Consider the following 14,715-nt stretch of genomic DNA (forward strand, 5'->3'; position numbering starts at 1 on the left):
TATTCATGAACAGTTCATGAATAGTTCATAAACTGTCCTATGAATATCAAATGGAAGGTTCAGTGTTCTCCCCAGGCCGTTTTAGCGTGACAGTATCGTTACGCATGCATTTTGAGCCGTAATGTATCACCATTTTACCATTATATATGCATTTGACCAATACTCATTGAGAAGTATTTACAACTGGAACATAAAGTTCTCACAAATTGAAAACTCTTCTCCCCTTTCCAATTAGACTTGCTCTCATTAGACTAGCTTCTTATTGTTCCCTACGATCGACACCCTGATCAACGAACTCTGCCCTGGGGGAAGATTTACCTGTGTGGATGTGAACTAGCCTACCTATACTATAGGTGGGAAACATGAACAATAGACCACAATGACCTGTTTGTAAGTTCGTCTAATTATGATTAATGATGTCTGTTTATTATCAAGCCTTCAATCTACATTTTGATTTTCATACGTGACCGACCAAAATAAGAAATACAAACACAGAAGTAGGCTAGTCTACATACGGTAACTTTGTACTCAGAAACGTCTGCTGATCTACCTTTGCTGCATTTTTTTTGGCCATCACATTTTAATGCTTGAAATAAGTAAGCTATGTGAGAAGCCTTTATCAACAAATGACTGTCTATTTTTAGCTTCATCAAGATATATCGTACAAGTGAGCAGACTGCATGTGGCGTCCATGGTGTTTTTGATAACCTGATTAATCTTACGTAATCCATAGTCCAATGGCGTTTTTAACATGGATGAGGGGTGTGTATCATTTTTGCGCCAAAAATTTATTACAATAATTCATTTTGATAAGTATATCGCTATTTAAGTTTATATTGAGAACAGCATTGTTGTGAGAAAATTTAGATTTTTTGTTTGCTGAATGATATCTAGGCCCTGTTAATTTCATTACTCATTACATCTGATTTGAAAATTAATCAAATATTTGTCCAAATAAATACCTTTGGTTGGAAATGTTATCATAATTTATTTATGCTCAGACGTATATTCATTTATTTCTATGATGATATTTTTTGGGAAAAATGCTGAAGTGTTTGCTAAAATTATCCGTTTTTCTTGAGTCAGACTTATTTTATTTGTAGTTCAAAAAATAATGATAAAGAAAAGGAACATGGCAATAAAAGGATTATAGATGGGTTGGTGTTTTGTTGAAAACGAGGCGTTGTAATGGAAGGGTTCAAGAATACCATAGCACAACAAAAAAGTGCCATGGTTATAGTGTCCTGTCTTTTGTCTTTTATAACCAGACTGAGACATTTTCATCCCTACTGATTAGGATTCATGGATATTTTTGATCTTAGCTCCATGATCCTCTCCAAACAAAAGGTCAGTTACCTTGTTTGAACTGTTACAAAGTTGTCTGAACTGTGGGTTCAGAGATGGTTTTATGCATTCCCATCTGTAGGTAGACATGTTGGTGAAGATCTGTGTCATCATGCGAAATCCATCTTTCACTACAGGTAGTAAATCATCAGGGTTTATCTTTTGTTTCCCCTTCTTAGCCTCCACTATATAGTGTCCAGAATGTTCAGGATTGGCACGATGGCCTTACTGGTAAGGCTCTGTAATTTCTGTAGACCGGAATCAGTAGCTTTTGTTTTACCTGGTAGCTTCAGCCATAATTCCGGGTTCACCTTCGGTACGATTAAATTACCGACATTGGAAGGACGATGGTATTTGTCAGAGAAAAGACTAGCCTTCTTTTCTGACACAGTAACCCGTAGGGCTTTGTTCGCTACATCTGCCAATTGTTCTGATATTTTTGGGCCACATTCATCAGTATCTTCGTAGTACTGATCCAGATCTGCAAGATCTTGGTCGTCAGTTGCTCTGTCTAACCGATCTAGTTCGTCAAAGCCGTCAGAATCACCATCATTCTCCTCCTCTGATTCGATATCTGAAGTATTGTCACATGGCCCTGTCTGAGTTTCGGATCTCTGACCCTTGTGTATATTATGTACCGATGCTGAGAGTGAACTTATGGTTTTTGATTGCTGTTCAAGCAGACATTGAAAGCTACTCATGGCGGCCGCCATATTCGAGTCCACAGTCTGGGATATTCTCGTATCCGATCTCGCGGTATTGTCCTGTGTCCCGCGCGTAATCGGCATGGCCGAACTCTCCATTGATGATTTAGTCATTTTCACAAGTGGCGGTGGGTTTGTTTCTTGTGAAACGCATGGCGATCGTGCAGATACGCCTTGACCTAGATCTTCACTTTCCTCGAACCGGGGAAACAACATGATTAAGCCTGTCCCACTCGGGGCGCCTACTGGTCCGTTATCACATAAAACTATTCCTTTGTCCGCCATGACCCTTCCCGGGTCAGTAGTCACAGATGTAAACAGTGACTCCACTAATCCACGTGTGATTAAAACCAACAAAACAATATCACTGTGTCCGCGAAATTGTCAATATCGTCTGTTATATATATACAGAATGAAAATCCAATAAAATCCAATGCAAATGTCCTATTAAAGCACAAAATATAATCTGAATACTTTCTCCGTGTGGTCACTTCGAAAACTACAAAATCTCTGAATCACGTTACTTCTACGTCATCTCATCTCGTGTGTACTCTCAGTAACGGGGCAGCTTATATAGTGGAATGTTCATTGGACAGTTCATGAACTTTTTATAAAACTGTCAGAATCAGAATTTCGGTATGAATTGATGAGGACAATTATTACCCACTCATGTTGTGAACATCATATGTTGACCACAGACAAAAACATTTTGAATGTTAAACACAAATCATTCACAGGAACTACCATTTTACTGCATGTATCTGTAGAGAACATCACAGCACACAATCTGGAATATAAAGTTTTTATTACTGAATTTTAATAACAAAGAACTTTTTGGATATTTTGGTTTTTTACTTAATAAAGTCACTTTTTCCTTAAAACTTTTTGAATGATTTGCAATTTTTCGATTAGTGATTTCCTGGACAGTGGATTATTTTCATTAACAAGTTGTTCACACTTGCAAAATTTTTCTGCATCAAGGGGAGGCCTATGGCCTTGATCCCCAGCACATTTTACACTTTTTTCTCCCCTGTAAGGAGCTGTCTTTCAGTTCTTTCAGGAGGGCCATGGCGTTCGCGCTTTTCAAAGAAAACAGTTTATGATACTCATAGAATTTAGCACCATATATGTTATACAGTCCTACAACAATGGCTTCATACTGTTGTAATTCTTCCCATCTGTCGGAATAAGCCTGGGACATGGTGTGTTTATATCTTCCGAACGCGGTAATGAATTTTCCAATACTAGGAGACTGGCAGAGTTTATGTTCCTGGGCCTGATTCCTTTGTGATAGGGTATCGGGGACCTCATAGTAGGGGATCAACAGTGATGCTAAATTAACATCCCTACCTTCAATGATCTGTCTCCTCACCGAGGCCGCCATGAGGTCCATGTGAGGGATGTCTTCGGGTGATACCCCAAACCTCGCCCTGGGCATGGCGCTGAATGCCGTTTCGTTGAATGTTGGTACATGAGGTCCCGCCCCCGTTTGCATCGTAGGTCTAGTGTATAGTTGGTCCAGCGTCATAGTCGGGTTTCTCTCCTTGCTGCTGGCTGCTACCATGTTTGCCATCATGGTTTGCATGCCCGACATCGTGTCCACCAGGGCTTGAAACATCGGTGACATGGGCGCAGCCATGTTTGAGCCGGAACTACCTCCATCTGTATCCTTGCGCGTGTTATTGTTGTTGTAGGCCGCCGTCTCACACACGTCTGCTGAAGCACTGCGGGCGCCTGTGGCTGAAGGTGTGCGATTAATCCTACGCGGTGAAAAATAGTCCCCGCTTACTTCCCTGTCTTCCGGGCTGTACGAGCGGGATTCGTTATTTCGAGAGGAAAGTCCCGCTATAGATTGCATGTCGATCTCGTTTGGAGAACGAGTGATGGCGAACTGCGGTATTGGACGAGGAATCCTCGATCGCGNGTCTCCTCACCGAGGCCGCCATGAGGTCCATGTGAGGGATGTCTTCGGGTGATACCCCAAACCTCGCCCTGGGCATGGCGCTGAATGCCGTTTCGTTGAATGTTGGTACATGAGGTCCCGCCCCCGTTTGCATCGTAGGTCTAGTGTATAGTTGGTCCAGCGTCATAGTCGGGTTTCTCTCCTTGCTGCTGGCTGCTACCATGTTTGCCATCATGGATTGCATGCCCGACATCGTGTCCACCAGGGCTTGAAACATTGGTGACATGGGCGCAGCCATGTTTGCGCCGTAACTACCTCCCTTTGGATCCTTGCGCGTGTTGTTGTAGGCCGCGGTCTCGCACATGTCTAATTCAGCACTGCGGGCGCCTTTGACTGAAGGTGCTCGATTAACCCTCGTCGGTGAAAAATATTCCCCGTTACTTTCCCTGTCTTCAGTTTTTCTGGAACTCCATGGGGTCATCTGCCTTTGCGCGAGATATGCAACACATGCCTTGAAATTAGAGATCTGGCAAGCTCCTTGCAGAAATTATAGTGAGTCAAAGGCTGATCAACTGTTTTCTGTATATAATGAAGGCATTGGTAATACCCATGTTGATTATATGCATGGCCAACTTTTTCCACCATTTTATGGACTTTCTTGCGATAGAATAGTTCTTTCCTAACTGGTCTGCTCTGTCTACACCGCCCATATACTTATTGCAGTCCACAATGCACGACAGGATCACAACATGATCACCTATAGCATGATCTACTCTTGTAGTTACAGAGAATGTTGCAGGGTGTTTAGTTGACAACATGCTAACATCTCGTTTATCTCTCCATTTCAATGCAACCAGGTTTCCTTTCTGGCGACTAATAACCTTTTTTTAGTTTTGCACTTTTCACGGCAACCGGCATGTCCTTTCTATTCAGCTGCATTGTCCCAACAGCATGTGTGACATTGTCATAAAGTTCTTGAAATAATGTGGACTAGAATAATAGTTATCAGTGTACACGGTATATCCCTTCTGGAGAAAATCACACTTTCTCATTAGACCCATCACTATGTTGTAGCTTTGCCCAAGTTGAACTTCATCCTCCTCTGCATCAGGATTGGGATCATAATCCTTCCCAGTATAGACTTCATAAGTCGAGATATATCCTGATGTACCTTCACATAAGACATAAGGTTTCACTCCAAAAAGATCAGGTTTGTTAGGTAGGTACTGCCTGAATGAAAGACGACCTATCCATGGAACCATGCCTTAATCCAAGGACAGGTGCTCTACAGCTGTGTATGCACTCAAACACCAGTCACGTGTCGCATTGTAGAGGGGTGGAGGCTTTTTGTTTGGTGAAGGCTTTCTTTGGCCACTTATATTAGCCTGCCCCTTGAAACCTTGGTTTTACGGAAGCAGTTTATTTTGAATGACCCCCCCTCCCAAACACCACACACTCCGGTATTTTTGTTTTGTGATGCATAAGCATCTGAGGACCTCAATACATTTGTTGTTAAACATAGAAGCCATAATTCCCCGTCAACTACCGCCCATGACCGATCAGGCTGACTGGCTTGACGGAGACGGAATTGCTCGTCATGTCTCCTCCAGCCTAACCCACCAAAAGATTTAAAGGCCATTCTAACCATCGACATATATTTCAATAGTTCTTGCCCTCTATCTTGTTTCTGTGTGTAAATAGCAACGTGAACTATGAAGGCCTCTGTCCATGCCTCAATGGTATCCAATTTGTATTTTGCCCCCCTTTGTTTGATGACAAAGACACCATCTACCGTGTCCCCCACACTCAGAAGTGGGGAAGGCATATTAGACATGTCAGTACCTGAGCCCAAATTTGCAGACATAGGTCCTCCTCCCGAGACTGATGGGACTTGTCCCGATCCCGTGGGATGGCTCACTGCATCCATGGGGACTGTCACCTGCATGTCGGGCTCCTCCACGGCGCCCTGCTCAGACTCCTCCTCATGCTGTGCCTGGTATGGCCCAGCTACTCCCCTCCTGTTGGCCCTGGCATGAGAGCTGTTTAATTTCCTTCGCTTGCTTGGGGACATAGTCAGCTTTTCAACAGATAAATACAAAACTTTAGCACAAATGATGAGCTTATGCAACATTAGTGACTCAGCAGTACACATTGAAATTTGAACAAGGGTTGTCCCCCCTGGCCCTTATATATCACAATTTGGAATATATTATACAAGCATATATTCTGAAATACGTGTCAAATAAATAACCCCCAGGGTTGCCGGCGAGCCCAAGCTTGTTCACTAATAATTATGAGCATTCCAAAATTCTAAAATTAAATTCCTTGATACTGATAATGATGCTTAGTCATTGATGTGTATGAATAAATAACGTTAATAGATCAGACATTCTTGTGTTCAGTGACTCGTTCATTTACATGTGCTCCGAGCCACCCACGAACACACGAGGGAACATATCTAATCAAGATTTTGTTTGCGCCCTGTGTACGCTGTAGTTGCATTTATGCACGTAATACGTGACAAGCACATACATAATACGATCCAATGCAGTGCAGAACTCTATGGCGATCAATGATCATAAATTTAAAATACAGTAATCGTTGTTCTCTTCAGCTTTCAACTTTCACCGTGACAAATTCGATTTGAAAAGGGTCATTTCCAGTGCAGGTCAAAAAGGTTGATTGGTTCTGTAACTTTCCTGTTACATGTGCAAGGGGAGGCAACTCGTGCAGTAAATGACTTGCTAATACATATGCAATTAGGCATAGCTACAGGTAGTTTGAAATAAAGGTTGTTTTTTAAATAACACAAGTTATTCATTAGTAATAACTTGCATTATTTGCCTCATTGTTTTAAAAAAAGTTGAGTTCACTAATAATTATGAGCATTCCAAAATTCTAAAATTAAATTCCTTGATACTGATAATGATGCTTAGTCATTGATGTGTATGAATAAATAACGTTAATAGATCAGACATTCTTGTGTTCAGTGACTCGTTCATTTACATGTGCTCCGAGCCACCCACGAACACACGAGGGAACATATCTAATCAAGATTTTGTTTGCGCCCTGTGTACGCTGTAGTTGCATTTATGCACGTAATACGTGACAAGCACATACATAATACGATCCAATGCAGTGCAGAACTCTATGGCGATCAATGATCATAAATTTAAAATACAGTAATCGTTGTTCTCTTCAGCTTTCAACTTTCACCGTGACAAATTCGATTTGAAAAGGGTCATTTCCAGTGCAGGTCAAAAAGGTTGATTGGTTCTGTAACTTTCCTGTTACATGTGCAAGGGGAGGCAACTCGTGCAGTAAATGACTTGCTAATACATATGCAATTAGGCATAGCTACAGGTAGTTTGAAATAAAGGTTGTTTTTTAAATAACACAAGTTATTCATTAGTAATAACTTGCATTATTTGCCTCATTGTTTTAAAAAAAGTTGAGTTCACTAATAATTATGAGCATTCCAAAATTCTAAAATTAAATTCCTTGATACTGATAATGATGCTTAGTCATTGATGTGTATGAATAAATAACGTTAATAGATCAGACATTCTTGTGTTCAGTGACTCGTTCATTTACATGTGCTCCGAGCCACCCACGAACACACGAGGGAACATATCTAATCAAGATTTTGTTTGCGCCCTGTGTACGCTGTAGTTGCATTTATGCACGTAATACGTGACAAGCACATACATAATACGATCCAATGCAGTGCAGAACTCTATGGCGATCAATGATCATAAATTTAAAATACAGTAATCGTTGTTCTCTTCAGCTTTCAACTTTCACCGTGACAAATTCGATTTGAAAAGGGTCATTTCCAGTGCAGGTCAAAAAGGTTGATTGGTTCTGTAACTTTCCTGTTACATGTGCAAGGGGAGGCAACTCGTGCAGTAAATGACTTGCTAATACATATGCAATTAGGCATAGCTACAGGTAGTTTGAAATAAAGGTTGTTTTTTAAATAACACAAGTTATTCATTAGTAATAACTTGCATTATTTGCCTCATTGTTTTAAAAAAAGTTGAATTCACAAGGTTGTCTTAATAATTGCAGTGAAGACAGAGTGATGTTTAAAACACTAGTTCCCTCCCTTTGGTGGTTGAACCAGTTGGGGGCTTACTTTTTGTCTGTGGCTGGCATACTTAGCCTATGCTAATGTTATATTGCCATCTATCACAATCTCTTTGAAAAAGATCTTCACATATTCAAAGTATCATTGTAGACATCTTATGTACATTGCAAAAGCAACCAGTCAATTAGCATGTACATGTACCAACATTTCTACTACATGTAAACAAACATATCAAAATTATAATGTGTGCATACAATAGCTTCAAGTAGGTTATGTTCATTATGTTTTCTAGTAACAAAAGTATACTTTCCTAGAGTCAGGACTCCGGAAACACTACCATACATAAGTAGGACGAGAGATTTTTGTAAAGGTTCTTGTTTGGTTCAAGTTGATGGCCAATTTGTATTACTCCGTTCTTTTTGTAACAGTCTCCGTTTCATGACTGAGAGACAGAATGTCTCCTCCTTTGGTGGTGACTGTCCCCACAAATGGGAGCATTTCACACAATGTTTCCTCCATGGCTTCATCACTTTCTGCCTGATCATCAAGTTTTGGCAAAGCTGCCAATGGTACATCCCTATCTATAACCAGATCGTGATAACTTCCATCTGTTGTTTGGAGGGCAATATCGATGCTTAAGTCATCAATTGAAAGTCCCTCTACTGTGCCAGTCAGTTTGACTTCAGGAGCCTATAATAGTTGCCATTAGTACATATAACAAAAGCTTAATTTATGTCACATAAAATAATATGAATAGAAACGTTACGTAAGAAATAATCATAATTGAAAGTGAAACATCAATCAGAGCAACAAATGACCTTCTATCAATGCTGTAGATTGAACTGTTACATTATGTCTCATTACTGAATAAAACTTACCTTGACAATTTCCCCCACTACAGTCACAAATGACTTCTGAGGCATAGTCTTTATATCTAAAACCTTCTTCTTTGTCACTCCCCTCCTCAACACCTTTTGGATATTTCACAAGCTTTCTAAGTGGTGGATTTTAAATTCAAGTTGGTTCTGTGGAGAAATGAAATAATATGAATGTAATGATTGTCAAGTTTGTCCTTCCTTAGAACAAAATTAAGTTATTTGAACAACTAAACAGAATTGCATATAAACTGTATTTGTAACAATGAACTTGAAGAGTTGGTGGTGAAAGGGGTATGATATATTGAACCACCAAACAGCAGACGATTTCTGTCAATACTTGACGACCGAAGCTCGAGGCATTTTATCTCCTCAATGATGAAAATAAAAGACTAATAATAATTTGATTACATCTTTATTCACAAGCACAAACACAAACTTTGAGGTCCTAGGTATTCCATTTCTGGCCAACTTTAAATCTCTGCATCTTTAGAATGAGATCTTGGATCGTAGATGTTCACCTTGTTATCTTCCTATTAAAACGATGCTGTAGCAACTGAAAAAACCCTTTCTGTGAAAACAGGTTCCTGACTTGATCACAAAGAGGGATTTCACAAAAATATGATGCTTTCAAAATGCCTTTTTGTGTCGCCTGCGAAAAGCTGGTGACACATAGGTATTGCTATGTCAGCGTCGTCGTCTGCACAGTGGTCTTCGCCACATTGTCCCCAAATAATTTGGATGTAATTGGAGTATCGTTATTACAGAGCCCAGCCAGGTGCTTCTGAGGCAGATTAGACCTCATCATTTGTCTCCGCCGAATGGATATCTCATAAAATATGTTACACAGTACACTGAGAGAGTCTGAAAGTAGGCGTCTAACGGCCCCCAAATCAAGCGTACTGCTTGTTCTCATGTTCTCGACTAACTGTACAATGGGGACCATTCCATGGCCCACTAACCTTTGGACCTCCTGCATGGCCACATCTCTCGTTCTCGTCTGGCTACCCAGAAAATTCCATACATCCACGTTCGTTCTGGGTGGTATAAACGCCTTTGCGTTTTTCGGGATTTTGTACTTATCTGTAAGTGCCGACACGTCGGTCCTCGCTCTCACAGCCTTGGTAACACTGCTCGCTACCCTTTTGGACACCGCGGGCCCGAGTTTGTGTTTATCGTAAATGTCTGCCAATTGAAAATCGAACTCATCGTTCTCTGGCGCTTCTGGAGCTTCGTCCCCAGAGTCAAACAGCGATAAATTGGCCCCAGACTGCGTCTGAGCCGTTTGACCACACTCTTCCTCGTCGAGGAAATCGGAAGCGGAAACCATAGGCAACTCTTGTTGCTCGTCACGCTTTCTCTCATTATCCGTGATAACGTTAGTCAGTTGACTAATGGCACTCAATACTGTGTCTAACTTCCCATCTCCACGTGCCTTTTTATTCACGGACTGCGTTTGTTAAGTGTTCGCACGCTTTTTGTTAACACTTTTCACATTATTATTGTCAGGTTTGGCCGTGACCTTGGCCTTCGTGCCACGTGTGTTCAAAGCCGGCGGCTGAGAAAGAGACTATCTAATAATGGGGTCGCTATTCACCACGACCTCAGCCTCAGCGTGCCTATAAGTACGTCAGGGGTCAACGTAGTCGAGGTCTTCTTCCTCCTCCCCCGAATAAATCAAAGACACAGCGTCTTCTGAGGAGTCACCCATGTTACTATCGGTCCCTGCAGAGCAAAAATAAATAAAATGAGCGTCAACAAAAATAACCCTGGTATTACCAGTGTCAAGAAAACGACTCTGCGACCGACCGAGTGCAATAAAACAACACTCTTCCTTATAAGGTAAGAGCCAAATATCATAACCATAATTTAGCAGAAGATATTTTGATGTTTTAACACTTTTGAACACTTGTTAACTTGATAATGTGCCATGATCATTCATTTGGACAAAACCTGGCAACCTATTATCCTTGCATAATGTTACTAGGTTGGTATCAATCAGAAGTTGTTCTCACATTTGACCTAATATGACCTCAAAAGACGTCAATGTCATTCAAAAGAAGAAATCTGGAAGTCCTTCCATTAAGCATGTCCCCTCCTTGTCCATTTGTGTCCATACAAGGCTGCAGGGTGTCACTGTGTGTGATGTCCCCTCCACATTCAATAGTTTTTCGGTCATTTGAGCTTTTAGCTCACTCACTCACTCACTTTTGTTTCTTCTTTCCCAAAAGATATTAGAAATGTGAGAGGTTATGACATTATATTCCCCATAAATCAGAGATATTATTCCCGGTAAATTGAGAGAGAAAATTTCCCCCCATAAAAAATGACAAATGTGAGAGGTTATAATCATTATATTCCCCATATATCAGAGGTATTATTCCCTGTAAATTGAGAGAAAATTTCCCCATAAAATATAAGAAATGTGAGATGTTATATGACATTATATTCCCCGTAAATTGAGAGAAAATTTCCCCATAAAATATAAGAAATGTGTATAATCGTAACCATAATAGCATTGTTTGAGATAGGGTTAGGGTTAGGGTTAGGACATTTTGGAATTGGGTTAGGGTAAGACTTGTGCTAATATAGTTACTTAATGCTGATTCGTTAACACATTATGCTAGTCAGGCAACACCATATGCTAATTAGGGTAACATCTAATGCTTTTGCGGTTACCTGCGTTTAGGGTTAGAACCGGGACGTCTATGTTGACAGTTCGTTGGCCTTTATGCGACATAAGTTTTGCCAAATTTCCCAAATGCAACATAAGATTATCGAATTGCAACATAATGTCAACATAAAGGGATGTTTGCAACATAGAACGTCCATTGCTCAGGTCGCTTATGTGGTTGTTTTTTTTCGAGTTATTTTCAAGAAATTTTGACAGATTTCACATATTTCATTCATTAAAAAACTTTTGTCTCTAATATTTTGGCAGTTTGTCAGGTATATCTTATTTTTCTTTGATAAACTAATAACTAGGAATTAAACTAATAACTAGGAATTTTTTACATGCTTTTAAAATATTTTTCCGATTTTATAGAATTTTTTAGATTGACTAAACTTCGCTTAAAGGTGTCTTGAATGAAAAAAAATTCACCTAATTTATTGTGATGAGATATCACGGATTTCTCTCGGTAAAAGCCTTTAGTTGCAATTGGTTTAAAACATTTATCAGTTTCCTTTCAATTGATGAAGTATATATGGGAAAAAAATAATTTTAATATTTTGATATTTACTTGCGTGCTACCTACAGGGTTTGCATATGTTGCATGCGTATTTTAGTAAAATGCAACAAAATCTGATCCTATTGCTAATGTTGCAAAAGTCCATTTTTCTTTTAAAACATAAGCGACATTAAGTTGCATTTTTACAAAATGCAGGGTTAGGGTTAGTGTTACGCTATGTTGCATCACCTCACTCTAACACGGTGCAACATAACCCTTTACCCAATGCAACATAATTCTAACCCTGGGGTTAGGGTTAGGATATGTTGCATCTGCCCATATTAACGTATTGCAACATAACCTTAACATAAGTAGTATGTTGCATTGGTACTTTTCTATTGCAACATAATATAACCCTAACCCCAGGGTTAGACAGGTTTACATTATGTTGCAATTCTGTAACACAATGCAACATAACCTAACCTTATGCAACATAATTGATATGTTGCAAAATGTTAGGGTTAGGGTTAACATATGTTGCATATCTCCATCTTAACGTAATGCAATGCAACATAACCCTAACCCTATGCAACATAACTGTAATCCTGGGGTTAGGGTTTCATTTATGTTGCATATTCAATATTTTTTAGTTTGCAACATATGCTAACCGATGCAACATAAGCTAACCCTAACCCTAACCACCCTTTGAGACATATGATTGCAAGTTTACTGACGATCATACACAGTAGTTGGTTACGTGCATGGTGTCTCTGATCCCCAACCCTTATAGACAAGGGACTGCAAACATACTGACGATCATACACAGTAGTTGGTTGTGTGCACGATGTCTATAAACCTTACCCTCAACCCTCCCATCCTAAAACTAACCCTAACCCTGGGCCTCTAAATTATCATTCTTTCTAAAAAAACCTTTTTAATTTTTAATTATAAATTTAATCTGGTTTTTGTGTATTAAGTAGTAAAAACAACATAAATTTTGATTCCTAAAGTTTAAAAATTAAAACTTTAATTTTCAATACTTTACCGCCAAAAAACCTTTTTTTTTTTCATTCAAATAATCTAATTTTAATTTTTAAAATTAATAACATTTTCAATTTCAATCGACTTAGACTATCCAGGTAATACCAGTGAATAACTATTCACACACATTGAGCCATCTACAGGTAATGATCTCAGGTAGCTTGGATAGACACCTGGTCAGGTAAGGTCACACGGGCTGAGTAACAGGTGGACCCAAGCTACCTGAGCTCAGGATAATGGTATGACCACAAGTCAGCTTGGATTAACGGCTCACTGAACAGATCAATTAAATAAGGTAGCTTGGGTTCTCTCGCAGACCCACGTGCTGCCCATGAACCAATCAAATCCCATATTTCCACTTGACTGCATCTACGGTCGAACGCACAAACCAATAGTTGTGAGTTTTTACAGGGCAAAACAATCAGATCCATCCAGTAATGGGTACAGTTTAGAGACCTGGGGTTTGGGCCTTATTTAAGGGGGTTGATACCTTAGGTTTTTGACTACACCTGCCACCTGAAGAAGACTTAATAAAAGTCGAAACTAGTAGTGGCAACAGACGACACATCATAATACTTATATCCTTTATTCACTATTTCAGGTTTGTGTATTTGTATATTGTTCTAATCAATACCTTCTTTTTTCAGGTTTTTTATTGCACTATTTTGTTATTATTTTCTTTTTTGCATTGAACTATTTGTTTTTAATATATATGCTTACTAATTGATATTTTCTTTCCAGTTTGTTTTCCATACCCTACTCATTTTTGAAAACCAAATTTTCGTTTGTTTCCAAAAAACTTAAATTTTAATTAGTGCTTTTTTTCGTAAAAGACTTTCATTTTTGTTCATTAGTGCTTTTTCCAGTGCTACAATACCCATTTTTTTCTAGCCTCAAAATAACTACATATCATTTGAGATTATAGCCTTTTTGTCCATTTTTTAACATTTTAGTGCTAATCAATTTTTTTTCATCTTCTTCTCCAACCCCCCTTTTTATTAGCCTGCACCTCTAAGAAATATCATGACGTTTATCAAAAAGAAAAAACAAAAACCCAAAAATTCAAACGCCAGGTTCAAAATTCAGCTGTTTTATCACATCATTCAGGCTCTTCATCACATATCAGTCTTAGAGGTGCAAGTCGATGGAGGCACCCCTTCCAAGGGGTTTCAGAGACAGATTTTCAATTTAAGAAAGTTTGTTAAACCTGCTCAACCCAACCAGGTCGTTTTTGACCAACTGTTCAAAATTCATAAGAATTGGGCTTGATCCACAGCCCAAATCTTAGTTCAACACTACCGTACTAAAATTTCGGAAACGTTCGGCATAATCACAGCCCACAATTTCTCCAAATCAAGCGTTAACTCATTTTCGGCCACTGCTTTAGAATGGGCGTCCAAAAACTTTAAAAATAAACTCTATGGAAGTACGGTCACGGCATTCAAAAACATTATACCCAGTTTTTACCAGTCTGTCTCTGAACCAGCCGCCGCCTCTCACCGCTCACGCCCCCCAACCCGCTCCAAACTATCCTTTAAACCGCCTAACCCTAACCATCCTTCTACATCCCCCTCTCGCTCTACTTCGC

The 14,715-nt window shown here is 39.5% G+C and overlaps 1 protein-coding gene across 1 annotated transcript in view; it reads right to left on the reverse strand.

The window, feature by feature from the left end:
* Nucleotides 1-9,537: 9,537 nt before the first annotated feature.
* The window catches only part of LOC110462431, an 11,384-nt gene continuing 6,206 nt past the window's right edge, over nt 9,538-14,715 (reverse strand). Inside the window, exon 2 of the mRNA XM_021516381.1 lies at nt 9,538-10,366. Coding sequence (XP_021372056.1) covers nt 9,599-10,366 — 768 coding nt within the window. The 3' untranslated portion in view covers nt 9,538-9,598. The remainder of the gene's footprint in view (nt 10,367-14,715) is intronic.

Source organism: Mizuhopecten yessoensis, unplaced genomic scaffold (genome assembly GCF_002113885.1).
Source record: "Mizuhopecten yessoensis strain PY_sf001 unplaced genomic scaffold, ASM211388v2 scaffold10797, whole genome shotgun sequence".
NCBI classification, from domain to species: domain Eukaryota; kingdom Metazoa; phylum Mollusca; class Bivalvia; order Pectinida; family Pectinidae; genus Mizuhopecten; species Mizuhopecten yessoensis.